The 26,124-nt window shown below is 41.7% G+C and overlaps 1 protein-coding gene across 1 annotated transcript in view; it reads left to right on the top strand.

Annotated features, from left to right (window-relative positions):
* The window catches only part of TYRO3 (TYRO3 protein tyrosine kinase), a 156,139-nt gene that overhangs the window by 68,489 nt on the left and 61,526 nt on the right, over window positions 1-26,124 (top strand). Inside the window, exons 6-7 of the mRNA XM_075844875.1 lie at window positions 10,384-10,499; window positions 21,390-21,567. Coding sequence (XP_075700990.1) covers window positions 10,384-10,499; window positions 21,390-21,567 — 294 coding nt within the window. The remainder of the gene's footprint in view (window positions 1-10,383; window positions 10,500-21,389; window positions 21,568-26,124) is intronic.

Raw genomic sequence — 26,124 nt, 5'->3', positions numbered from 1 at the left:
CTGTTATTCACATAAAAGACATGGAGTGTCCTGAAAGAGGTGGCATGTATTGGCATATTTGCTAACCGTTCTTTTAATTTGGGCATGACCTAAACATGTGACTGTACATGGTGCTGCAACCTCCTTGCCACTTGGATCCGAGCTTCTCCTTTGTAGTTAAAGAGGCTCTGTCACCAGATTATCAAATCCCTATATCCTATTGCATGTGATCGGCGCTGCAATGTAGATAACAGTAACGTTTTTTGTTTTTTTTTAAAAACGATCATTTTTGGCCAAGTTATGAGCTATTTTATATTTATGCAAATGAGCCTTTCTAATGGACAACTGGGCGTGTGTTTTCTCTTATTTCCAACTGGGCGTTTATTGTGTTTGTAACATCTGGGCGTGTTTACTTGTTTTACTAGCTGGGCGTTGTGAATAGAAGTGGATGATGCTGACAAACACTTCTATTCACAACGCCCAGCTAGTAAAACAAGTAAACACGCCCAGATGTTACAAACACAATAAACGCCCAGTTGGAAATAAGAGAAAACACGCCCAGTTGTCCATTAGAAAGGCTCATTTGCATACATATAAAATTGCTCATAACTTGGCCAAAAATGATCGCTTAAAAAAAAAAGTGTTACTGTTCTCTACATTGCAGCGCCGATCAAATGCAATAGGAGATAGGAATTTGATAATCTGGTGACAGAGCCTCTTTAACCCCTTAGTGTCTAAGCCTGTTTTGGCCTTCAGGACCAGCCCCATTTTTGCAAATCTGACATGTGTCACTTTATGTGGTAATAACTCCAGAATGCTTTTACCTATCCAAGCGATTCTGGGATTGTTTTCTCGTGACATGTTGTACTTTATGATACTGAAAAAATTTTGTCATTAAATTCAATATTTATTTGTAAGAAACGCCAAGATTTAGAGAAAATTAGCAAAAATTAGCATTTTTCTAAATTTTAATGTATTTACTTGTAAAACAGATAGTAATACCACACAAAATACATACTAGTTTATATTTCCCATATGTCTACTTTATGTTTGCGTCGTTTTTTGAACATTCTTTTATTTTTCTAGGACGTTACAAGGCTTAGAACTTTAGCAGCAATTTCTCATATTTTCAAGAAAATTTCAAAAGGCTATTTTTTCAGGGACCAGTTCAGTTCTGAAATGGCTTTGAGGGCCTTATATATTAGAAAGTCACCATAAATCACCCCATTTTGAAAACTGCACCCATCAAAGTATTCAAAACAGCATTCACAAAGTATTTTAGCCCTTTAGGCGTTTCACAGGAATTAAAGCAAAGTAGAGGTGAAATTTACAAATTTCATTTTTTTTCTTCAAAAATTCATTTGTAATAAATTTTTTCTGTACCACAGAAGGTTTTACACAAGATATGCAACTCAATATTTATTGCCCAGATTCTGCAGTTTTTAGAAATACCCCACATGTGGCCCTAGCGCGGTCATGGACTGAAACACAGGCCTCAGAAGCAAAGGAGCACCTAGTGGATTTTGGGCCTCTATTTTATTAGAATATATTTTAGGTACCATGTCAGGTGTGAGGAGGCCTTGTGCTGCCAAAACAGTGGAAACACCCCAAAAGTGACCCCATTTTGGAAACTATACCCCTCAAGGAATTTATCTATGGGTATAGTTAGCATTTTGAACCCACAGTTTTTTTGCTAAATTTATTTGAATTAGTATGTGAAGGTGAAAATCTACTTTTTTTGTGAAAAAATTAGGAAATCTTAAATTTTTACAAGGAATAAAGTAGAAAAAACACCCCAACATATGTAAAGCAATGTCTTCCGATTATAGCAATACCCCATATGTGGTAATAAATTGCTGTTTGGACCCACAGCAGGCCTCAGAAGAGAAGGAGCACCATTTGGATTTTGGATTTCTGATTTTGCTGGAATAGTTTTCAGTGCCGTGTCGCGTTTGCAATGCACTGGAGGGAAGAAAACCGTGGAAACCCCCCAATAGTGACCCCATTTTGGAAACTATACCCCTCAAGGAATTTATCTATGGGTATAGTTAGCATTTTGAACCCACAGTTTTTTTGCTAAATTTATTTGAATTAGTATGTGAAGATGAAAATCTACTTTTTTTCTGAAAAAAGGTAGCCATTTTTAATTTTTACAAGGAATAAAGGAGAAAAAGCGCCCCAACATTTGTAAAACAATTTCTCCTGATTACGTAAATACCCCATATGTGGTAATAAACTACTGTTTGGACCCACACCGGGGCTTAGAAGGAAAGGAGCGCTATTTGGCTTTTGGAGCTCAAATTTAGCTGGAATGTTTTTGGGTGTCATGTCGAATTTGCAAAGCCCCTGAGAGACCGAAACAGTGGAAGGCCCCCAAAAGTAACACGATTTGGGAAACTACACCACTTAAGGAATCTATCTAGGGGTATAGTGAGCATTTAGGCCCCACACGTCTTTTGCAGAATTTATTAGAATTAGGCCGTGAAAATTAATATCAACATTATTTCCACTAAAATGTTGAATTTTTTCAATTTCACAAAGGATAAAGGAGAAAATGCACCCCAACGTTTGTAAAGCAATTTCTCCCGAGTACGGCAATACCCCACATGTGGTCATAAATGTTTTTTCATTAGAAAGTAATTAACCCTTTACGAACTGATTCATGTTTTGCTTTTTCGTTTTTCCTCCCCGCTTTCCAAGAGCCACTACTTTTTTATTTTTCTGTCAATAGAGCGGTGTGGGGGCTTATTTTTTGCGGGACGAGCTGTCGTTTTTATTGGTACCATTTTTTGGTACGATGCCATATCGGTGGACATAAACGGCTGTTTGGGCACGCTGTAGGGCTCAGAAGGGAGGGACGCCATTTGGCTTTTGGAGCGCATATTTTGCTTGGTAGTAGCTCTGGCGTTTTTCTGGTATTTCAGTTTATAATGTGGGGGCACATGTAGGCTGGGCAGAGTACATCAGGGGCATAATAAGAGGGTATAATAATGGGGTAAATAAATAATAATCCACAGATCTGTGGCCGGTGTCGCACTGATAAATGGTGCCCGATCTTATCCACTTTTGGAACACTCTGCACATTTTGCATCGCCATAATCTGGGAGCCGGAACTTTTTTTATTTTTTCACCACCGGAGCCGTGTGAGGGCTTATTGCGGGACAATCTGTAATTTTCATTGGTACCATTTTGGGGTACATGCGATTTTGTTGATCACTTTTTATTCAATTTTTCGGCAAGCCAGGTGACCAAAAACCATCAATTCTGACAATGATTTTTATTTCTTTTTGACGGCGTTTACCCTGGGCTATAAATGACTATTATACTTTATTCTGCGGGTTGGTACGATTACGGCGATACCATATGTATATACGTTTTTTTATGTTTTGCAGCGTTTGAGCAATAAAATAACTTATTTAGAAAATAATGTATTTTCTGTGTCACCATATTCTGAGAGCCATAACTTTTTTATTTTTCAGTCAAAAAAGCTGTGTAAGGGCTTGTTTTTTGCGGGACGGGTTGTAGTTTGTATCGGTACTATTTTGGCGTACATGCGACTTTTTGATCACTTTTTATTACATATTTTGTGAGGGGTGGTGACCAAAAAATAGTGATTCTGTCATTGTTTTTCGTTTATTTTTTTTGCGGCGTTCACTGTGCGGGAAAAATAATATTATAGTTTTATAGTTGGGGTCGTTACGAACGCGGTGATACCAAATATGTGTACTTTTTTTTTACGTGTTCATTTTTTTTCCTATAATGAAAGACTTATTATAGGAAAAAAAGCAGTTCTTGTTTATGTCACTTATAACTTTTATTTTTACACTTTTTTTAAAACATTTTTATTCTTTTTTTTACTTTTTTCACTTGTCCCACTAGGGGACACTTAGACTTGCAGCTCTGATCGCTGCTGGAATACATTACACTACACACGTAGTGTAATGCATTCCAACTGTCATTGTGACGTGACAGTCACACTGACAGGAAGCCTACGACGACCACCCTCGGGGTGGTCCTCATAGGCTTCTGTACATGGCAACCCGGAAGCCATTGTCTGGCGTCCGGTTGCCATGGGTACCATCGCCAGCCCCCGTGATTTCACATGGGGGCTGCCGATCGGCGCTAAAGACCTTAATTGTGGCGTTCAAAATCGAGCGCCGCAATTAAGGGGTTAACTGCCGATATCAGCGGCGACAGGCCGCTGATCGGCAACGGGGAGAGCAGGGCTGACACCCTGCACAGTTAACCGCCGCTGCGGTGTAGCGCCGCGCGGCGGTTAACTGTCAAAGCACTGACGTAACTGTACGTCAAGGTGCGCGAACTTACTGCTCACCATGACGTACAGTTACGTCATGGTGCGTTAAGGGGTTAAACTCTCTTATATTTGTATAATTTTTGCCCATATTGCAGGAAATGCAATAGCCATCAGGCACTTTCCATGACTGCTTCAATGAATACCAGCAGCTGGCACCTTAATCTTTATAGCCAGCTTGTGGGGGCACGGAAGAGAAGAATGCCAGTGTTGGCTAAGCCACTCCACCTTAATGTGAGTCATTGTTGGCTACACCATGCAGTCCTTGATGAATACCTATACGAGTATAGACCATTGGCATGCGCCAAACAATAAGGCGTCCACACAAATCATAAAGCAAATATCAATACCTATACCAGACTGTGAAGACTACTAGTATATCCAGAAAATGAAACACACATAGCACAAGTCATGTACCATGACAATATAAAATAAACTTTATTGAAATATACATAACACATTGGCCATCAAAATATAAAAACAATATAGCACACAGTTAAAAAGGAGAGTATGGAGGAGCTGCGTGAATAATCCAATATATATGCTACCATACTATAAACATCCTGTGATGTGGTAACAAATGCAGATATCTATAGAAAAGATAATCATTTAGATCAAGTATTTGGACAACAGAAGCACATAAATATATTTAGCACCTAACAGAAGACCACACAATTGTGCATGCATATAAGAGTATACAGCTAAAGCTCCAAGTTGCACCCAAAACAAAGACCATGCTTTATAAATAAAGGATATTGCACAAACCCATGGACTGCATGATAGGAAGCACGCAGGAACACTCCACACTGACCGCCCCCGACGCACGTTTCGCCGTCAGCTTTCTCAAGGGGTGTGCTTTAAACTTTTAACTGTGTGCTATATTGTTTTTATATTTTGATGGCCAATGGACCATGCAGTCCTTGTCTGCATGGGGGAATAACCATGTGCGTGAGTCAGCGTAAGTGGGTGTCCATATGTGTAACCAAACGCACGGGTGGTTGGGCATGAGTGAGTCTATGTACGTGAGTGAATCTATAGGTGGCTCAACAACTCTGAGGTTGCTTTCACACACAGCGTTTTTTTGGAATTACACTGCAGTTTATGTGGCAGTTTTCATTCAGTCTTATTGAGCTAAAGCCAGAAGTAGATTCAAAAGAACTGGAAAATATAAAAGAAGAACTTCTTCCTGCTGAATCCGCTTGTGACTTTGGCTCCAAAAACTGCAGTGGCGTTTTTGTTTTTTTCAGAAAAAACACTATGTTTGCAACCACCCTAAAGCTTTATTTTACTATTACTTATTCTCCATTACAACTGTAATGTGACCAGACAGATTTTATCCGACATTGATTTATTTCCAGGCTGTGTTTTTAGCTGTTTCCAATTGGCTTTATCTACTTCTAACAGGACGAAGCTATATAAGCATGATAGGGAACAAATATGGGAGATTTATAAAAAATTTCTGGTCTAGTATTTAAAGATCTAATACCATTAGGCTACATTTACGCGAGCATGACAGATTTACGTGCGTAAATCTGTCCGTGTGTGTTGCGTTTTTGCATGAGTGTGGCATGTGTTTTTCACACGTGCAAGCACTACTTTTTTTTTTCCAATGTAATTGATGCGTGAAACACAGACCGCACACGGATATACGTCCATGTGCTGTCCGTGGTTTTCACACCCCAATTGACTTCAATGGGCAACTTGGTGCGGGAAAACGTACCAATATAGAATATGCAGTGAGTTTCACGCAACGGACACACGCTGCATGAAAAACAACGCATGTGTGAAAGGCCCCATTGAAATCAATGTGTCCTGTGCTGTGCGTTGTTTCGACGCACAGCACACGGACGAGAATCACGCTCATCTGAATGAGCCCGTACAATCATACAGACATTTACCTTAGACCTTATCTGTCAAGTTATCACATGCTGAACAATTAAAATAAATGTACAAAGTATCTGTTTTATGGGATTTTAGAACATTTTGTACCGGCAACAGCAGATGATAATGTCTGGGAGTAGTAGAGGTCCTACATTGTGGAATAAAGGTTCTGTTTTCTGTCTCTTACATTTATGGCGCTCCCTTGAGTAGAATGCCTAATATATACTGTCATGACATTTAATGTGATCATCAGCACAGTGGGAGCTGTCACGATCTGTGGGTATGTGAACCCACTGGACGGACCACCGCGGCTGGACAGCAGCTGGCCAACCGGATACCAGGTCAATGTCTATAGTGCAAATAAGGGTACCTGTGGTAATACAGACAGTAGCGATGGTAGGCTCGGATGGGACCTTGGCAGCAGGCAGACACCAGGCGTGATGTAACACGGAAGGCGTAGTATGTGGCACAAGACGACTCCAACTCTCTATGGCACAGGAACAAGGTAGCACGGGATACAGGTAGAAGGTACGGGAACACTGGGAACTGGAAAACACTAAGGGACCATTTGCAAAGACTAACACAGGGAAACACAGCAACGCTCAGGCAATGAGGGAAGAGGCAGGGCCCTTCTTATAGTCCAGGGTGATCATGGGCTAATTAGACACATAATTCAGGTGCGCGCGCTGGACCTTTAAGGACGGGCACGAGTGTGCACGTGCAACCTACAGGACTCAGCAGAGTGAAGCGTAAGTGAGCGCTGGCATCTACTGAGGAGGAGATGTGGGCCTGGGCTCACTGATCCATGTCTGCGGCCGTCGGGGGGTGAGTAATCCAGACGATCCGTGGCCATGGGTGTCACAGGAGCAGTTCATTTAGCCTACAGATTATCGATTTTGCAAAATAACCATGCCCTTCAGACACAGACCCGGAAATGTTAATATCCTACAAGCCTGACTGCCTTCCAGCAGATGTTGGGAGGGCAGTTGCACTAAATTGTTGTCAGAAATTAGCAAAATAATGCCGACATTTATCTGTGTGTTGTTGGACAACTACATTTCTAGTCCCATGTTAATGGATTTAGAGCAGGAATTGCAGCAGATTATTGAATGTACAAACCAAAAAATGGAGGAAAATAAGTAAGTAATCATTATCTTGCAATTTCTCAAAATCACAAGTTGCCAATGGTGGTCATGGGGCACCTTTTACAATGCCAATCCAGGGTTTCTTTTAATGCCATAAGTGATCTGCCTTGTGCAATTCTTGTCTTCAGCAAAGTCAGCTCACTATTTCATCACTTATTATGTAGTAAATGATCCTCATGCGTAACCATGCAGATGTTTTTTAAAAGAAGGCGTTACCAACTACCTATTCTTTGGGTATAGTTTAATTCCCTACTTTTGGCTACCCATCTTAATAAGTTAGGTTAGCCATGTTGGAAACTTTGTACGTGTTAAAATGTAAGCTTGTTCTTAGGGGTTTGGTTAATCTGCATTTTTAAGATGCAAAACATATATTTGATTGGCTAAATCTGCCAATTTCACAGGATCAGCCAAAGATCTAATATTTTTGGTGCCACCCAACTATCCCCCCGACACCAGATTTCAGAGGGAAGAGATGGATCCGGTATGTTGATTTCAACATACTCGATCCTTAGTTCCTGCCGAAGATAAGCCACTACGTTAAGGTCCTTTTACAACAGCCAATATGGGCCGTAAAAACTAACGCCGATTAACGAGACCGCTCGTTGGTCTGCACTCATGTGCTCCTTTCACAAGGAATTATGATCCGTAATGTATGGGGACGAGCAATCGTTATAACGATCGCTCGTCCCCATGCATTTCCTTCATGTTGGCAGCACATCTCCCTATTTACATATTTTGTGCTGCATAAACGATACGATTAGATGATAAATGAGTGTTTGCTCGTTCATCGGCTGATCGTTGTCCTGTTTACATAGGGCAACATTCAGGAACTAACGCTTGTTTGCCCAATCATTGGCCCGTGTTAGTGGGCCTTTAGTCTGCTCTCCCTATTGAATTAAACATGAACACTTGCCCCTTATGGTGGAATTGGAAGAGAATGCGATAAACTGACCTTTATCTCATGAGTAGGGCCATCTTAGGACAGCCCAATCTTTTGGTAGCCACAATTTTACAGTCTTCATTTCTATACAGGGCACTCACGTTTTGTACATTTATTGCAGTTTTCTACACCACCGTAATTGTGCTGGGAAATGAGAAATGTCATTTGAGGTCCTCATACTTCCACTGTTTTGGCCGAATACAACTTTTGTTTCCTTTCTGGCCCTACGGATACCAAATTTACCATGTATGGGCACAGGTTAGAGGCGTTGAATTTGAAGAACATGATATCGAAAAAGTAAGATGAGATTTTATGGCAGCAGATCTATATTCAGAAGGAGCTGTGGAGATATTATCTGCAGACATTTAGTACGGGAGATGTGCAGACCCAATTAGCTGTTTTCTTTTTTCTATGGAGTTATGACCCAAGGATATGAATAGTGCTCTCAGCTGCTAATGGCTGGGAAAGAGTTTCAGAGATGGAATGCGAGTCTGAGAATACAAAAGTTGAAGCTTTGCCGAAGCTCCCTGATTGTTATGCAAGTCCATGCTTCCACTGTGTGGTTATAGATGAAGACATAGCGAATCTAGGTCAGAGCTGAAGAAAGTGGATGAGCCACTGATCTGTGTAACCATAAGCACATGTAGCCATCCATCCCCTAGGCATAAATCTAACAATGCTGAAAGTTTATGATATCTCGTTTGTCTAGTGACGCTTTTTGTGTTATGTGCTGTGTAATTGTGTACATGTTCACAATGACAGACTATGCGACATACACTTCGACTGTCTCGGTAATGGCAATTCTATTGTACATTATAAATTGTATATCATTTTGTATTCGTATGAAGTACCTAAAGTCTTTTCATCCTGATATAGCTGGTAAGGAATATCATGGAAGAACTACGCAACTGCCAAAACGACTGTGACACAGAGTGGTATAAGGGTGAAGTCCAACGCGGCAGATTTTGTTGCAGAAAATCTATTCCATTCATCTGAATTGGGATTGCAGAAATCCATGCACCTGCTGCAGAAACAACCCCATTCAGATGTATGGAAGTGATTTTCATTAGCAGAAAATTTCTGAAACAAAATCTGTCGCGTGTGACTGCACCCTAAGGGTCAGTTCACACAGAGTTTATTGGCGCTGATTGGGCATTACTAAACTTGTGACAGATCCTCTTTAAAGGAGAATATTTAAAAGTGTTGTCTGCCTTGGACTATATCTACTTGTCTCTTAAAAACAAGTTGATCACAAAGTGTCTCCCTGTTTTTCTTGAATAATCATATTTTTAATGCAGCCTATAAAATCATTGTTGTCGGCAGCACATCCCCCGCATAAACAAGGGATGTGCTGCCGACTAGATGCAAACTTTACGGGGACCGAATGATCATATTGTCGATCGGTGCTCGTTAGGAGGAGAAATCTGCCTGTGTAAATCCGTAATAAGTGTTTCATCGCCACCACAGGGGAAATTAGGCATTACATAGTGACTATTCAAATCAATGGATTGTCTGCGTAATGCAGGACAGGACAGGTCCTTCAGCATGAGACGCTCTTTGTAACTGCTCTTCACTCTGGCCAAGAGATGAGGTTCTCTGTTTAAATTCAAAATTCCCTAATGGTGTATGGGAAAATGGGTTTTCTTAACTAGACAAGCCCTTTTAAGGGTTGTTTCCTATAGATGTCATTTTATTGCGTTGTTGTGTTCTATGCATTGCTATATGGGAAATGTGTTTGTTATAGAGGTTGTCCACTACCGGATAACTGATGACCTATCCAACGGATAGGTCATCAGTATATGATCTGTGGGGGTCCGACACCCGGACCCTGCATCGATCAGCTGCTCCGGTGGCCTGCGGGAACCGGATGTCATTGCACAGTATGCAATGTACGGAACCGGAAGCAGTTGGCTCTGTACATAGCATAGCAACCAAGCTTCCAGCATGGATGTCCGGTGCCCAGAGGGTCTCGGGTGTCGGACCCCCACAGATCATATACTGATGACCTATCTGATGGATAGGCCATCAGTTGTCCGGTAGTGGACAACCCCTTTAATACCTGATACACTGTTTCATCTCATTACTGCATGATCTGTCTATTTTATTTCCATTTTTCTTTTTTACAGGACTGCCCCATCCACCATACAAATTGACTGTAGGTGAGGTGACGAGCACCACGGCTGCTGTGATCTGGAGTCCAGGGTTTGACAACTATTCTCCGCTCCTCTCTTGCACAATGCAGGTATATTGCAGTGTTTTAAGATTGTACTTTTAAGATGAAAGTATTTTATAAAATGTGCTTTCGCAACTATGAGAGGTTGTTCTGTGTAAAGGCAACAGATTAATCACAAAACTCTTAGTCTTTCACATATAAAAGATTAATGTACAGTATTCAATCTTAATTACATGTGTTTATATTTAAACAATGGTAACCGTCTAAAGATCGACCACCATAAATTAATGGTGGGTGGTTCTGGCCCTTAAACTCGTGCACACATTGACCCCCATTTAAGGCTCCATGAAAACTACCATAATTTAGATCTGCAATTGCAGATCAAAGTACGGACGCATTAATTTCTATGGCCCACAGACACCTTCCCGTTTATTTACGGGAAGGTGTCTGTGTCGTAGAAAGGATCCGAAAAATATAGGACATGTCCTATTTTCTGAATTATCGGACTGTGCTCCCATACTTTTATAATGGAAGCATGGCCCGCAAATGCGGGTGACGTCCGTGCCCATAATAATGGACCGTAATTATGGCCTTAGAATTTAGTGCCAGGCACAGATAAATGCTGCAAAAGTTATCAGTATATGATCGGTGGGGTTCCGACACCCGGACCCCCCACCGATCAGCTTCTCCGGGTACCGAAAGTCCATGCCGGAAGCAGATGGCTCCGGCCAAGGAATAGCGGCCGAGATGCAGTCCTGCAGCGCGGCCACTATGCAATGTATGGCGCCAACTTCTTCCGGCTCCGTACACTGTATACTGTGCAATGACATCCGGTGCACGCAGGCAGCCGGAGCAGCTGATCGGTGCGGGACCTGGTTGTCGGACTCGCACCGATGATATACTGATGACCTATCCAGTGGATAGGTCATCAGTTGTCTGGCAGTGGACAACCCCTTTTAATCTAACACGCACAAAAAAGTGCTAAAAAATATCTGGTCCTGAAGGCCAAAAATATCCCGGTCCTAATCTTAAACGATTTGATTATTTCTTACCCTGATGTCATGTCACTTATGGTAGCTTGTGACAACCATAGTTAGGTTTGGAGCCTCCTGAACGTGCTTGTCACAGGGTTCTCACTTTTTGGGTAGCCCAGAGACTATTAAATCACAGAGAGCCCTGCTTCTAGATGCCAATATTTTCATAGATTGAGCCGCTAGTGTATGGACTGCATTGTGTTTCACTGGCGATATCTGCTGATCCCTAAGGAGGCTTCATTTTAAGGCCATGTTCAGACGTGCCGGAATTTTTCCACTGAAAATGTTGCTGCAGATTCGTTGCGAATTTGCAGCAACATTTTCATATTTGACAGGTAATTCAGACGTTGTGGATATTACAGAAGACTTGCTGCAGATGTCAGCCTTTACAATGCAAATGCTGAAATCCACAGTGAAATTCCACTGCTTCTCCGCAACACAATGTGCATGCTGCGGAGGGAAAATTCTGCACTGCAGCCTAAATTCCGCACAGTTATTTTCCGCAACGTCTGAACTAAGTTGCTACGTCTACGCTAAGGAGATTGGTCTATTTGGAATAATTTAGCTAAATTAGCAGTCAATTTACAGAGAATGATAAAAGACCTCGCCAGTACTCACATGACACTTTTTAAGATGGCCACAGACAGAGATTCGGCAGGCTGGATTTTAACCTACTGACTCTATTTTCTCCAGAGATGAGTGGCACCATAGGTGTCTGCCAGTGACTTATCCCCATGCTCTATGGATGTTGATAAGAGAGTTTAGGGTAATCTGTTAGCTATACTGGCATAATAATGAGATTTTTGTTCAAATAGATTAAGGTGGGGAACCTTTAAGAAGAACCTGTGAGCTCTACTGACATGTATGTTTTAGTAAATACTTGTATTCCTCATGAAATAACAATTCTGGAGCATCTTTTCTTAGAATCATGCATTGTGCATTCCCATGTTATTACTCCTGGAATTCTTTGAATACGTTGACAACTGGGGGTTACCATTAGCCCTGTCAATGGGGCGTGTCACTACACCAGATTGACACTGTCCAATCAGTGCTGACATTGTGCAGGGAGATACCCTATTTACGAGGGGATTGGTAATGCCCAATTGTCAATTTGTTCATCAGTTTCCAGGAGGAATAACAGAGGAACATCACAGCTCCAGGTTCTAAAATGCTTCAGAATTTTTGTTTTATGGGGAATACAAGTATTTACTAAAATAGACATGTCAGGAGAGAGACAGGTTCTCCATCTTAATCTATTTTAACAAAAATATTATTATTATGCCAATATAGCTACTGGCATGTCAGGAGAGCTGACCATAATTATTCCTCCTCATACTTGTCCTACAATTCCTCCTCTAGATCAAGCTTTTTCATTGTATTTCTTTTGACTATTTTCCCATAATCAATATTTATCACCTATCCACAGGATAGGTGATATGCGATTAGTGGAGGGTCCAACCTCTGGGAACCCCAACGATTGCGAGAACGGGCTTACTTTCTCATTCCTGGGAGCCCCATATGAATGGAGCGGTACTACTCATGCTTGGCCCACGGTCCATTTATTTCTATGGGGCTGCCGAATATAGCGCTCTGCAGCTGTGGCCGACAATGTCCACTATTGCTCCATTCCTATGGGGCTCCCAGGAACGGCAAAGTAAGCCAGTTCTCATGATCGGTGGGGTTCCCAGTCGTCGGACCCCAACAAACAGATATTTATTGAATTTGGGAAAACCGCTTTAACTCGTGGTATAAGCATTGCAGAATGTTGGTGCCCAATTGTCTTACCTCCTTATGGGATTTACTAAAAATTACTAGGCCTAAAAAGATATTGCTATATTTATGTATGTGGATGACATTTTCCATTCGGAATCCCTCTTCCACCTTGTTCAATGTAAGTCATCATGTAAAACTCTTAAAAGGCTTTTCTAGCTTCTGACAACTGATGCCCTATCGACCAGATAGGTCATCAGTACATGATCTGTGGGGGTCCGACACCCAGGCCCCGCACAGATCAGCTGGTCCGGTGCCTCTGTGCACCGGACGTACAAGCCGGAAGCAGTTAGCTCTGGCCACGGAATAGCGTCCGAGCTGCAGTACTGCAGTATTCAAGTGAATAAAAGCAGACCTGCAGTTCTTCAGCACGGCCGCTATGCTATGTATGGAGCCAACTGCTTCCGGGCTTCGTACATAGCATTATGTGCCACAACATCTGGTGCCCGCAGGCCACCGAAGTGGCTTATCAGTGCGGGGTCTGGGTGTCGGACCCGCACCGATGACATATTGATGACCTATCCGGTGGATAGGTCATCAGTTGTCAGAAGGTGGACAACCCCTTTAATTAGGTTAAAATAAATGCATCTTTTGGAGTCTCTAAAAAAAAAGAAGCTTACTACAGTAACATGCTGAATGCAAGAAATGGGAAGATAAAACAATTTGTGACGTATGAGAAAAAAAACCTGTTATAGATCGATGCTGGAGTGCTGGTTATGTATTACTACGCCGCTAGATAAAATAATATACATTAATAATATTGATGAGCTCCATTGGGAGTCCCCCCTTCCTATTTTTCTGTTATAGGAGAACAAGTAATTTTCTTGTGTCCGAGAAAAAGCAAGTTAATATCTGTGGTTTTATTTTATTTATTTTTATTTTTTCAAACTGCCTGTGGTTCAGTAGATGTGCTAACTCAGAGTTTTATGGGTCTGACTCATCCAGCCATTCTGAGGATAAAAATACTTCTTTATTTCAAATTGCAACAACCAAACCATCAGCTCCCAAACATAGTATCTATTTTTCTAATTATAAATGCTTCTTGCACAAATATAATAATAGTATCATAAAATTAAAAAAAAAACAAATCAATATTAAAGCTTTTCAACCTCAACGCCCTTTAACATACACCAATGTTCGGGCAAATGAGTGTTCATATGAACACTTCTTCCCGATCATTGCCCTGTGTAAACAAGGCAACAATCGGCAGATGAATGAGCGATCGATTGTTCATCGGCTGATCGTATCGTTTATACAGCACAAAATATTATCGTTGTCGGCAGCACATCTCCAAGGGCAATGCGCTGCCGACAGGAAGGGAATGAATGGGGACGAGCGATCGTTGTAACGATAATTTCTCCCCATACATTACTGATCATAGCTCCTTGTGAAAGGAACAAACGAGCGCCGATTAACGAGCTGTTCGTTGATCGGCGCTCGTATTTATGGCCCAAATTGGCCGGTCTAACGGATCCTTTAAGTAAAACTAAAAATTTAGATGCAGCTCTAGTGGATTAGGTGTGGTTTGGCTAGATTAGTAGATTAAGTGAAGTTGTAAGCAAAAATTTGTATAGTTTGTCTCAATTGCACTTCACACCTCTAGACAGGTATGTGCTTCCTAATATCACAAATTTCACAGCGCTGTATAGTTTTTTTTTTGGTACCTGGCTACATCCGAAAGTGTAGCACACTGCATTTTTCTATACCGTAAAGCAAAAGGCATACGGACATATGCCAGCCCAGCGGATGCCAAAAGTACATTCTTTTGGCATCTGTCAGGCCCGTGGGAGTCTATGGATAATTTCCCAGTGCATACCATGAACGTACACTATAAATGCAGTGAATAGACCATAACATGTCAGAATATTTTGTTAGTACTATTATCTGACACATAATATTCTCATTTGAAATGGGCAATTTATTTGATACTAGACACTACTTACTTAGAGCCCCTGTAAGAGTAGGGGATGTTCACTCAAGAGATGAGTGGTATACCGGCATGTTCACGATTTTGAAATGCCCCGAAATTTCGATATTGCTAATTTTTTTATTCTGTGGTCTCGGGGCATAGTTGCAGTACCTGCCCAGTGCCTGGAAGGGTCCGACACTCTGTGGGGAAGAATTCAGAGTGCCATGGCCTCTTCATTCTAGCAGTTGGTGGTCACAGTTCCTAGACCCCTATGATCATAATGTGTCAGAATCTTAGATATGCCATCACTTGCTAAAGCTGACCATACAAATAAGATAAGATCGTCTTGGTATCTTACCGACTTATGGGTATGGGACCTCCCGATAGCCCATGTCTAGGGAAAGCGGGATTAGGCATGTTAGATTTTCACATGCCCAATACTTTGTTTCCACAGGAGAATGAGCCGCTGCCAAAGAGTTCTGGCAGCGTCCTATTCCCCTCTCCCTATAGAAATAAACATGCATGCCCGGCCGAGCATGAATGTTTATGGTGGAGTGGGTAGAAATAGTATTCTCACAAACTACTGTTCTTCTGACTGTTGTTTTACATGTTCAGCAGGCTTTAGATTGATAAAAACTCCCTAAGTTATTAAGTGTATGCTAACAGAACACTTTGGGAATATACGTCTTGCCCATAGAACCCTATGGGTACATCAAATTATACATTTGTGTAGGATACAGTTATGGACCTAGCCCATATATACAGGGTATGAATAGCGCTTCACTTTTCTGTTCTAATTTGCCCAATAATTTCAGTTATTTTAATAGTAATAATAATAATAATTACATGTCGCTCTTAGACAATATAGTCTGCATTATAAAACTTGGGACGTGGTGGAATAACCAATGTGCGCGCAATATACCGTGTTATTTATTTGTTAATTCACTTTTTTTTACTTTCTTTCTTCTAATTCATGTTTATTTATGTTCCTCAGTTTCCCAATTCTCCAAATGTAGTTTCCAGTCTCCCATATATTAAATCCTTGAACACCTTATTTGAGTAGAACTGTAAATCTCACATTTGAGAGATTGATGTCATGGCCTTGTGCAAAGTTGAAACCTCTAATCTTCCTAGAATTGATATTTCAGACAGAATAGATTAAGGTGCCAAGCTAAACCCGGCCTCAGATGTGATTTTTTTTTTGTCTCTGATTCAGCAGTCTTACAGGCCAGGTACTGTGACTCATCTGTCAAGGTCCATCGTGCAGTCCTGTGCACTTATGTCTATAAACTGCCTCAAACTACAAAGTCGTCAGACTATAAACCTACAATGTGTCATATAATACAACGCTGTCAGACTGAAATGCAATAGACTAACATTCTGGTATGCGTATGCCTGTTCCTGTAAGAGTTTTGACTGATGGGTTATTAACCCAATAAAAAGTCTGCTTTTTTTTCAGCAATAGCGCCACTCTTGTCCATGGGCTGTGTCTGGTATTGCAGCTCATTTTTTTTCAATGGGGTTGTGCTCCAATACCACATACCTTATGGACAAGGGTGGTGCTGTTTCTAGAGCAAAACAGATCTTTCCTTCTAATCTCATACAACTCCTTCATAGTGTCGAATGATAGGTCAAGTGCCTGCACATCTTGATTTGTGGGCTCTAGACATCCCTTCAGCTCCAACATTGAATGAAAATATTGGGTTAAAGGCCCATCATCCCAAGGATTTTTTTATATATGTACTTCAATTTTGGTCTGCTGCATATATTGAGCTTGGTTAAACATGTGGTAGGTCACTTGATCGGAATATACTTTTAGTACTGTACTGTAGTAGAAATGAATGGAGTTGGTTTGACTGGTTTACCAGGTCTGGCCACTTAATGTAGAGCTGATAAAGATTGTTAATAATGAATAGTGTCAAATGTGAAAAATACGGCTACTTGGGAAACGGTTGTTTACTCGTTTATGTTTTGATCTAGATAACCTGAAGTCCATGGCGCACTGTTATCCCTTTATACTGCTGTTCACATGATTCATATTGATGACTGGAACTAGTGATGACCTTGAATATTGGCGCATAGTAAATGGTGTGTTAAATTCTGAAAATATTCTAAATTCTTAAGGGGATGTCACTAGATTTTAGGGCACTGAAAGGAGTTATAATACAGTGTGCGCCTTATGTAAATTACCAGAGAAGAGCACTGACACCCCCACCGATTGCTAAAACGAAATGGCAGAAGCACTCGGGTGAGCGCTGAGCCATTTGGTTCCTGATCAACTTTTCTCGGAAAGCCAAGCAATTGGTGCACGGCTTTAATAGTAAGTTTGAGCCCGTAACACCAACTGCTCGGCTTTCCAAGAAAAGCCGACCAGAAATTAAGCTGCTCAGTGCTCACGCAATCGCTTCTACCGCGTCGTTTTGGGGACGATGGGGATCTCAGTTCTCAGACCCCCACCTATCAAAACTTCTGATATGTCACTGTGACATTTCCAGAAGTTTTTCAAAAGTTTAGTTCCCCTCAACCTTCACCCGCTGCATTGCAAACCACAACAGATTTTTTTTTTCCCACTGCATGTGGTTTTGTAGACCCAAGGTTGTACGGAGACATAATACAGCACCCATAGACTAAGGTTTCATACACAAGCATTCACAGGTTTGTTGTATTCTTACAGAATCGTACAAAAAAAGATAATTTTCATGTTCCATTAGTGGCACCCTATGGCAGCATACAGAGTGCTTACAGCACTTTAGTACCGGGCCGCAGGTTTGCTGTCATACAGGTCTGCGCCTCATCCCATCCACTGGAGGGAGAAGGGGGAGATTAAATGAATACCTCTTAGGACATATGTGGAAAAGATTTCATTTGTAACCCTTTGGGGTTGTAATATTCGTTTTTCCTATTATTTTTTACTTTTTTTGTCTCATTCATAAAAGACCTGGAGAACCTGTTACAAAATTAAATAATTTTGTGTAAATTTCAGCTGTTCTGTAGCATCACATACAGTGAAGGAAATAAGTATTTGATCCCTTGCTGATTTTGTAAGTTTGCCCACTGTCAAAGACATGAACAGTCTAGAATTTTTAGGCTAGGTTAATTTTACCAGTGAGAGATAGATTATATTTAAAAAAAAAACAGAAAATCACATTTGCAAAATTATATATATTTATTTGCATTGTGCACAGAGAAATAAGTATTTGATCCCTTTGGCAAACAAGACTTAATACTTGGTGACAAAACCCTTGTTGGCAAGCACAGCAGTCAGACGTTTTTTGTAGTTGATGATGAGGTTTGCACACATGTTAGATGGAATTTTGGCCCACTCCTCTTTGCAGATCATCTGTAAATCATTAAGATTTCGAGGCTGTCGCTTGGCAACTCGGATCTTCAGCTCCCTCCATAAGTTTTCGATGGGATTAAGGTCTGGAGACTGGCTAGGCCACTCCATGACCTTAATGTGCTTCTTTTTGAGCTACTCCTTTGTTGCCTTGGCTGTATGTTTCGGGTCATTGTCGTGCTGGAAGACCCAGCCACGAGCCATTTTTAATGTCCTGGTGGAGGGAAGGAGGTTGTCACTCAGGATTTGACGGTACATGGCTCCATCCATTCTCCCATTGATGCGGTGAAGTAGTCCTGTGCCCTTAGCAGAGAAACACCCCCAAAACATAATGTTTCCACCTCCATGCTTGACAGTGGGGACTGTGTTCTTTGGGTCATAGGCAGCATTTCTCTTCCTCCAAACACGGCGAGTTGAGTTAATGCCAAAGAGCTCCATTTTAGTCTCATCTGACCACAGCACCTTCTCCCAATCACTCTCAGAATCATCCAGATGTTCATTTGCAAACTTCAGACGGGCCTGTACATGTGCCTTCTTGAGCAGGGGGACCTTGCGGGCACTGCAGGATTTTAATCCATTACGGCGTAATGTGTTACCAATGGTTTTCTTGGTGACTGTGGTCCCAGCTGCCTTGAGATCATTAACAAGTTCCCCCCCCCCGTGTAGTTTTCGGCTGAGCTCTCACCTTCCTCAGGATCAAGGATACCCCACGAGATGAGATTTTGCATGGCGTCCCAGATCGATGTCGATTGACAGTCATTTTGTATGTCTTCCATTTTCTTACTATTGCACCAACAGTTGTCTCCTTCTCACCCAGCGTCTTACTTATGGTTTTGTAGCCCATTCCAGCCTTGTGCAGGTCTATGATCTTGTCCCTGACATCCTTAGAAAGCTCTTTGGTCTTGCCCATGTTGTAGAGGTTAGAGTCAGACTGATTCATTGAGTCTGTGGACAGGAGTCTTTTATACAGGTGACCATGTAAGACAGCTGTCTTTAATGCAGGCACCAAGTTGATTTGGAGGGTGTAACTGGTCTGGAGGAGGCTGAACTCTTAATGGTTTGTAGGGGATCAAATACTTATTTCTCTGTGCACAATGCAAATAAATATATATAATTTTGACAATGTGATTTTCTGTTTTTTTTAAAATATAATCTATCTCTCACTGGTAAAATTAAGCTAGCCTAAAAATTCTAGACTGTTTATGTCTTTGACAGTGGGCAAACTTACAAAATCAGCAAGGGATCAAATACTTATTTCCTTCACTGTATATGGTGCTTGTGGGCCTTGTATATTTTAAATTGCTCCCTCAGGCATTAAAAGTTTATAGTAATATCACAACTTTACATTCTAGATTTCCCAAAGGGTCGCTGCATTACTGAAATCCCTTTTTCTCCCCAAGTAAATTAGTAGTTTTATGCAGATTAGTAGTTTTATGCAGATTAGTAGTTTTATGCAGATTAGTAGTTTTATGCTGAGTATCTCACCATCTACTTCCTACAGTCATATAATAAGTATTTCTGTGAAAACCTTTTACCACCAGTGAGCACTGAATCTAGGTTAGGCAAGAGTGATTTTTTTATATATACGGTATCAGTCGCTCTTAGGCTATGTTCACATCTGCCTCAAAATTCCGTTTGGAAGTTTGAGGCAGATATTCCTCTCCCTGCACGCCGATTTTCGCGCCGATTTTCGCACCGTTTTTCGCCCGCGGCCATTGTGTGCCGCGGGCATAAAACAGCGCGAAATACGCTTTCTCTGCCTCCCATTGAAGTCAATGGGAGGTCAGAGGCAGAAACACCCGAAGATAGGGCATGTCGCTTCTTTTTCCCGCGAGGCAGTTTTACTACTCGCGGGAAAAAGACGCCAACGCCTCCCATTGAACTCAATGGGAGGCGTTCTCGGGCCGTTTTTGCCGGTTTCCGCGTAAGAAAACTCGGCAAAATACTCCGTGTGAACATATCCTTAACCTTTTCCTGTTCTGTCAACAGTGACTATTTTAATAAATCTGGCTTGTTGATTTAAATACAGATGAAAAATATTTGATTAAAATTCTTTCAATTGTGCTTTAATTGATGGTATGTGGCTTCATACTAAAAATAATTAATTTTATGTCTTGTACCAATTAATTCACCATTTTACAATAAACACATTTTTTATTTTAACCAAGTAGTCTCCAATGTGTGGCTCTTGAGCAGTTTGGAGTCTATCTCCCACATGCTGGGAGTTGTAGTTTTACAGCCGCTGGGGAGCCACGCATAGGATACCATTGGTTTAAGTCATAGTTGTTGGACACACACAGTGATGGAAGTCTTTTTTACAGTATTTTTGGAGTAAACTAATATAAAAAAATATAGCCAGCCATCCGACTCCACTAGAATCTCTGCACTTGTTCTTCCCTTAAGTATAACTAAGTTGTTCTGTCGCCTGTTACTACTCATACCTTGTTGAACGGAGCGGCTCAAGACATCTCGTCCATGGCAGCCAATCACTGGCCTCAGTGGTGACGTCCTGTCCATACTGAAAATCACTTCAATCTGGCTTCATGGTTTTTATGTCATTTTTGCTACTATTATTTTATTAAAGACTATATGGCATTTTATTGAAGGTGCCAGATATGCAATATTGAAATGGCGTTTAAGATGTGTTTTAAGAAATCCCAGCATGCTCTACCTGTGACATTGCCATCAATGAAAAAAAGCCACAATAGAGAAAACATTTATATACCAAGACATTAGCCACTGTGGCCTAGTTTTGTTTCCCAAGGCATGGTGTGGTACGTTGAAAAGACCGTAATATTTCTAATTTACAAGAAAAAACGAAACCCGTTAATACCGTTCCCTTACCACAATCTGTTTTCTATATTTTCTAAAATTTTTGCTCTGACAACATTGTTCTTTTAACTTTTTAGGTTCTGCTGCCACTGGATCAACGTGAAATGTATTCACAGAATATCATCGTACCCCCCTACAGTGTTGTCTTAAATGAACTTAAGCCGCTAAGCAATTACAGCATCCGTCTGCAGTGTGGCAATGAAGTGGGAGATTCAGATTTCACAAAATGGATATCTTTTCAGACGCTAGAGTCGGGTAAGCTGTTGTGTATTGAATATAAATAAACTGTAGCATAGGTTTTGTGAAATGTGTATACCTGTGGGATAATTTGCATGTTATTTAAAGGGTTATTCCAAACTCAGATATGTATGGCATATGCATAGGTCCAGCTCTGAGACCCGCACCTGTAATGAGAACAGGGGTCGAGGTGGCCGCTGCATCCAAACAGAGAGTAAATGTAGAGGTGTTCGTACATGTGCACAACTCTCTATTTCTTTTTTATGGGAGTTACTGAAACCATACATCCAAGCGGTCCCGGATTCAGTCCCTGATTTCGGGCGCTGTCCCGGGCGACCGGTGGTATGTCCCGGGCCCCCCGGTGTCAACTCTGTCTGCGTCCTCAGGACGCAGATACAGTTGAACCCAATGCTGAAGCAGGGAACCGTCAGCTCCCTGCTTCAGCATTAGAACAGAGGACTCCCCGGGCACATAACTACTTTAAGCGCTGAGCCCAGGGGAAGCCCTTGACGTCACTGTCCATATATGGACAGTGACATCAGTGGCTCCTCCAGGAGCGGAATGCCAGGCCACAGCATTGCCGACGCTCTGGTTTGGGATTCCGCCCCTAGAGGGAGACCCAATGACTACAAGGGGGTAGTGCTATCTTTAAGGGGGGTGTGGCACTATCTTTAAGGGGGTGTGGCACTATCTACATGGGCAGTGTGGCACTATCTACAGAGGAGACTGTGGTGCTATCTACATGAGCACTGTGTGTGGCACTATCTACATAGGCACTGTGGCACAAACTACTTGGGCACCAGCACTTTATATGTGGGCACTAGGGGCAGCTAAGGAGGCTTTATACTGTATGGGGGTAGCTAAGGCAGCATTATATTGTATGGGTGCAGCTAAGGCGGCATTATACAGTTTGGCGGCAGCTAAGGGGGCATTATACTGTATAGGTGCAGCTATGGGGTGTTATACTGTATGGGGGAAACCATATGGGCATTATACTGTATGGGGCAGCTGTGGGGGCATTATACTGTATGGGGAAGCTATGGGAGCATTATACTGTATGGGGGCTGCTATGGGTGCAGTGGGGGAATCTATAGGGGCATTATACTGTATGGGGAATTCTATAGGGGCATTATACTGTATGGGGATTCTAGGGGGCATTATGCTGTATGAGGCAGCTGTGGGGGCATTATACTGTATGGGGCCAACTATGGGGGCAGCTATGGGAGCATTATGCTGTATGGGTGTAGTTATGGGGCATTATGCTGCATTGGAAAATAAGTTTTGGCATAATACTGCATGGGGCCTTATACTGTAGGGGGGCATTTGTGTGGACATTATACTGTATGGTGGCAGCTAGAGGGCATTATACTGTGTGGGGGCAGCTATTTGGCATTTTACAGTGTGGGAGGCACTAGGGGAGCATTATACGGTGTGGGCTGAACCGGGTGTGTATGGGCGGTGATTGAGCGGGAATAGGACAGTGGCTTAACAGGAAAAAATATTGCCCCTCTTTTCGATACTTGAAAGTTGGGAGGTATGCTGAAACAGCCATAGTGAAATTCTGAAGGGTGAGTGCCGAGCAAGTCATGGGGGACGTAATGAGCTGGTATCCTTTCTGTTCTGAACTAATTATAAAAGCATACAAAATGCTAAATGTTATGTGCCTGTGAACTTTTTCTTTGCAACAACTTTTTATTTTAAAGGTGTTGTCCATTTTGGACAATCCCTGTTTGTTAGAAGGATCCCATCCATGATAAGCTGATTACAAGGTATCCTGCTGTTGGGACCCCCAGCGATCACCTGTAATCTTTGAGGGAACCTGACAGCAAGCGGTCAGTTTCCCTGCAGCGCTACCACAGTGGAAGTGAAGCATTGCACAGTTCCAATTAAAATCAATGGAGTGTCCATGTGATGCACGGACATACTGGGTCCTCCAGAATGAGCGATGACCTTTGTAGCCATCCTAGATTAGTGTCCTGAAAAGATGACCCACTCTTTTTATTCAAAGTATTTTAATACGACATTTGATAATCCGTTTTCTAAACCAGACAACCACTTTGAGGCCATGTTCACACTACTTATTTTCCAGCGTATTTCAGACTATAATACGGTCACATAATGCTCCAAAATACACTTGAAATACCCTTGCAAACCGCTTCCCATTGATTTCAATGGGAAATACGCTGGAATTCATGCAAGCCGTATTTTTACGCTGCTGAATTAAAAAACACCTTGTAAAAATGTCTCACAAAAAAATAAGTAAAGTGTTATTTCTTGAGGTATTTTTGAAGCAGATTTTTAACCTTTCCATGATAAAAATGTTTTGAAAAACACCTAAAATACGCTTGGCAAATCTGCTTAAAAAAGTCTGATTTTCAGAGGTTGATTTCTCATGAAATCAGCCTCGTACTTCTCGGATTTGCACGTAAGCTGTATGAACATGGCCTAAAGTTTTAGTGACTTTTTCATATATATAACAAAACGGGGAACAGCACATGCTGCCATGTCTAGGCTCTGAGAGGTATCATCAATCAGGAAGTTCTTTATAACGGGTGAGATAAATATATATTTGTGCTGTAACGGTCCATATTGTGAGACTGTGCATTTTTGCAGATGGAATATGTGCGGATATTTCTGCAATGCTATGAGAATAAGCTTTCCTGTGTGCTACGCAATGGTAGTGGAATGAGCTTACATAACCCCGGTTTACTGAAAGAAGAATTATTGGGATTTCCTCTGTACAGATGCAGGAAATGGGTCATATTTTGCCCTTTCCCTGGGGTCCTTGTAATTCCAGTCTTACTGTACCTTCATGCCTTACGCTCTTGTTAAGATCCTACATCAAGAGGGAAACACTTGATTTCTGGATTTAGTAAAAAAATGTCACATTTAATAGTATTTAGACCATTTTTGTCATTCCTTCAATGGAATTATTCCCTATTCCCATCAAGACAATCATGTGTAATATGGAATGGGAATAGATGCCTTCCTCTAAAAAGTATTCAACCACTCCGACTTTATTATGCTGTAATCACATTGAATTGTTGTGGCTTTTTTTGTCATTGAAGAATTGAGACTATAAAAAAATGTAACTTAAATGCATTTGTCGACCCCTTAAAAATGTGCATTTTGTAGGAGCCACATTGTGTAGGGAAGAGTATTACACTTCCAAGGCATCTCCACCACCATTTTTACAATGGGAAATGTGTGTTTTTGGTGAGGTTTGGTTATTCCAGACATGTAAGGCCAGGGGCGTAGCTAAAGGCTCATGGGCCCCGATGCAAAAATTCTTACTGCCCCCCCCCCCCCCCGCAAACTTCTCATGGCCGACGGTCCGCAGCTTCCAGCTGCATCGCTGGGTCTCCTAAGTGACCCAACAATGCAGCACTAGCAGCCGGGGCATCACTAAGGCTGGGTTCACACACACTATTTACGGACGTAATTCGGACGTTTTAGCATTGAATTACGTCCGAAAATGCGGCTCAAAAGCGTTGGCAAACATCTGCCCATTCATTTGAATGGGTCTTACGATGTTCTGTGCCGACGGTCATTTTTTTTTACGCGCCGCTGTCAAAAGGCGGCGTGTAAAAAAGACGCCCGCGTCAAAGAAGTGACTGTCACTTCTTCAGACGTAAATGGAGCCGTTTTCCATGGACTCCATAGAAAAACAGCTCCAATTACGTCCGTAATGGACGCAGCGAAAGATGCCTGCACATGCCATTACGGTGCTGTTTTCTCCTGAAAACAGCACCGTAATTTCAGCCGTAACAGACGCCGCCGTGTGAACATACCCTCAGGGCTTAAAATATCAGGGGAAATAGCCCCAATACATATGTGTCCGCCCAAAAAAAAGTGTGTATATGAGATAGCACTACGACCCTATAAACTATGGATAGGATTAGATACAGTGGCTCAGCAGACAGTATTACACATGATAGGATTAGATACAGTGGCCCAGCAGACAGTATCACACATGATAGGATTAGATACAGTGGCTCAGCAGACAGTACCACACATGATAGGATTAGATACAGTGGCTCAGAAGGCAGTATCACACATGATAGGATTAGATACAGTGGCTCAGCAGACAGTATCACACATGATCGGATTAGATATAGGGCCCAGCAGACAGTATCACACAAGATACGATTAGATACAGGGCCCAGCAGACAGTATCACACATGATTGGATTAGATACACAGCTCAGCAGACAGTATCACACATGATTGGATTAGATACACAGCTCAGCAGACAATATCACACATGATTGGATTAGATACAGGGCCCAGCTCGCTGACATTGCGGCTCCAGCGCTGGACCCAGGATAGGTAAGAATAATAATTTTGCTTCTTTATGTGTTACTGATTATTTTTGTGTGTCTGTGTTTTTTTACAGGTTCGGTTGTTGGACTTCGGATTCGAGGACTTCAATGACGGCGTTTTTTTTATTCTCAATAAAATGGTTAATGAGGGTTGTTTTTTTATTTCAATAAAATATTTTTTCTATGTGCTTGTATCTTTTTAAACTTTATTATCACCGCCTTAGTAATGGCCGCTGGCTGATTGACAACCTCCA

This window comes from Rhinoderma darwinii, chromosome 12 (assembly GCF_050947455.1).
Source record: "Rhinoderma darwinii isolate aRhiDar2 chromosome 12, aRhiDar2.hap1, whole genome shotgun sequence".
Classification (NCBI taxonomy): Eukaryota; Metazoa; Chordata; class Amphibia; order Anura; family Rhinodermatidae; genus Rhinoderma; species Rhinoderma darwinii.
The sequence above is the reverse complement of the archived record's forward strand: the minus strand, read 5'-3'. Positions and strand labels throughout refer to the sequence as shown.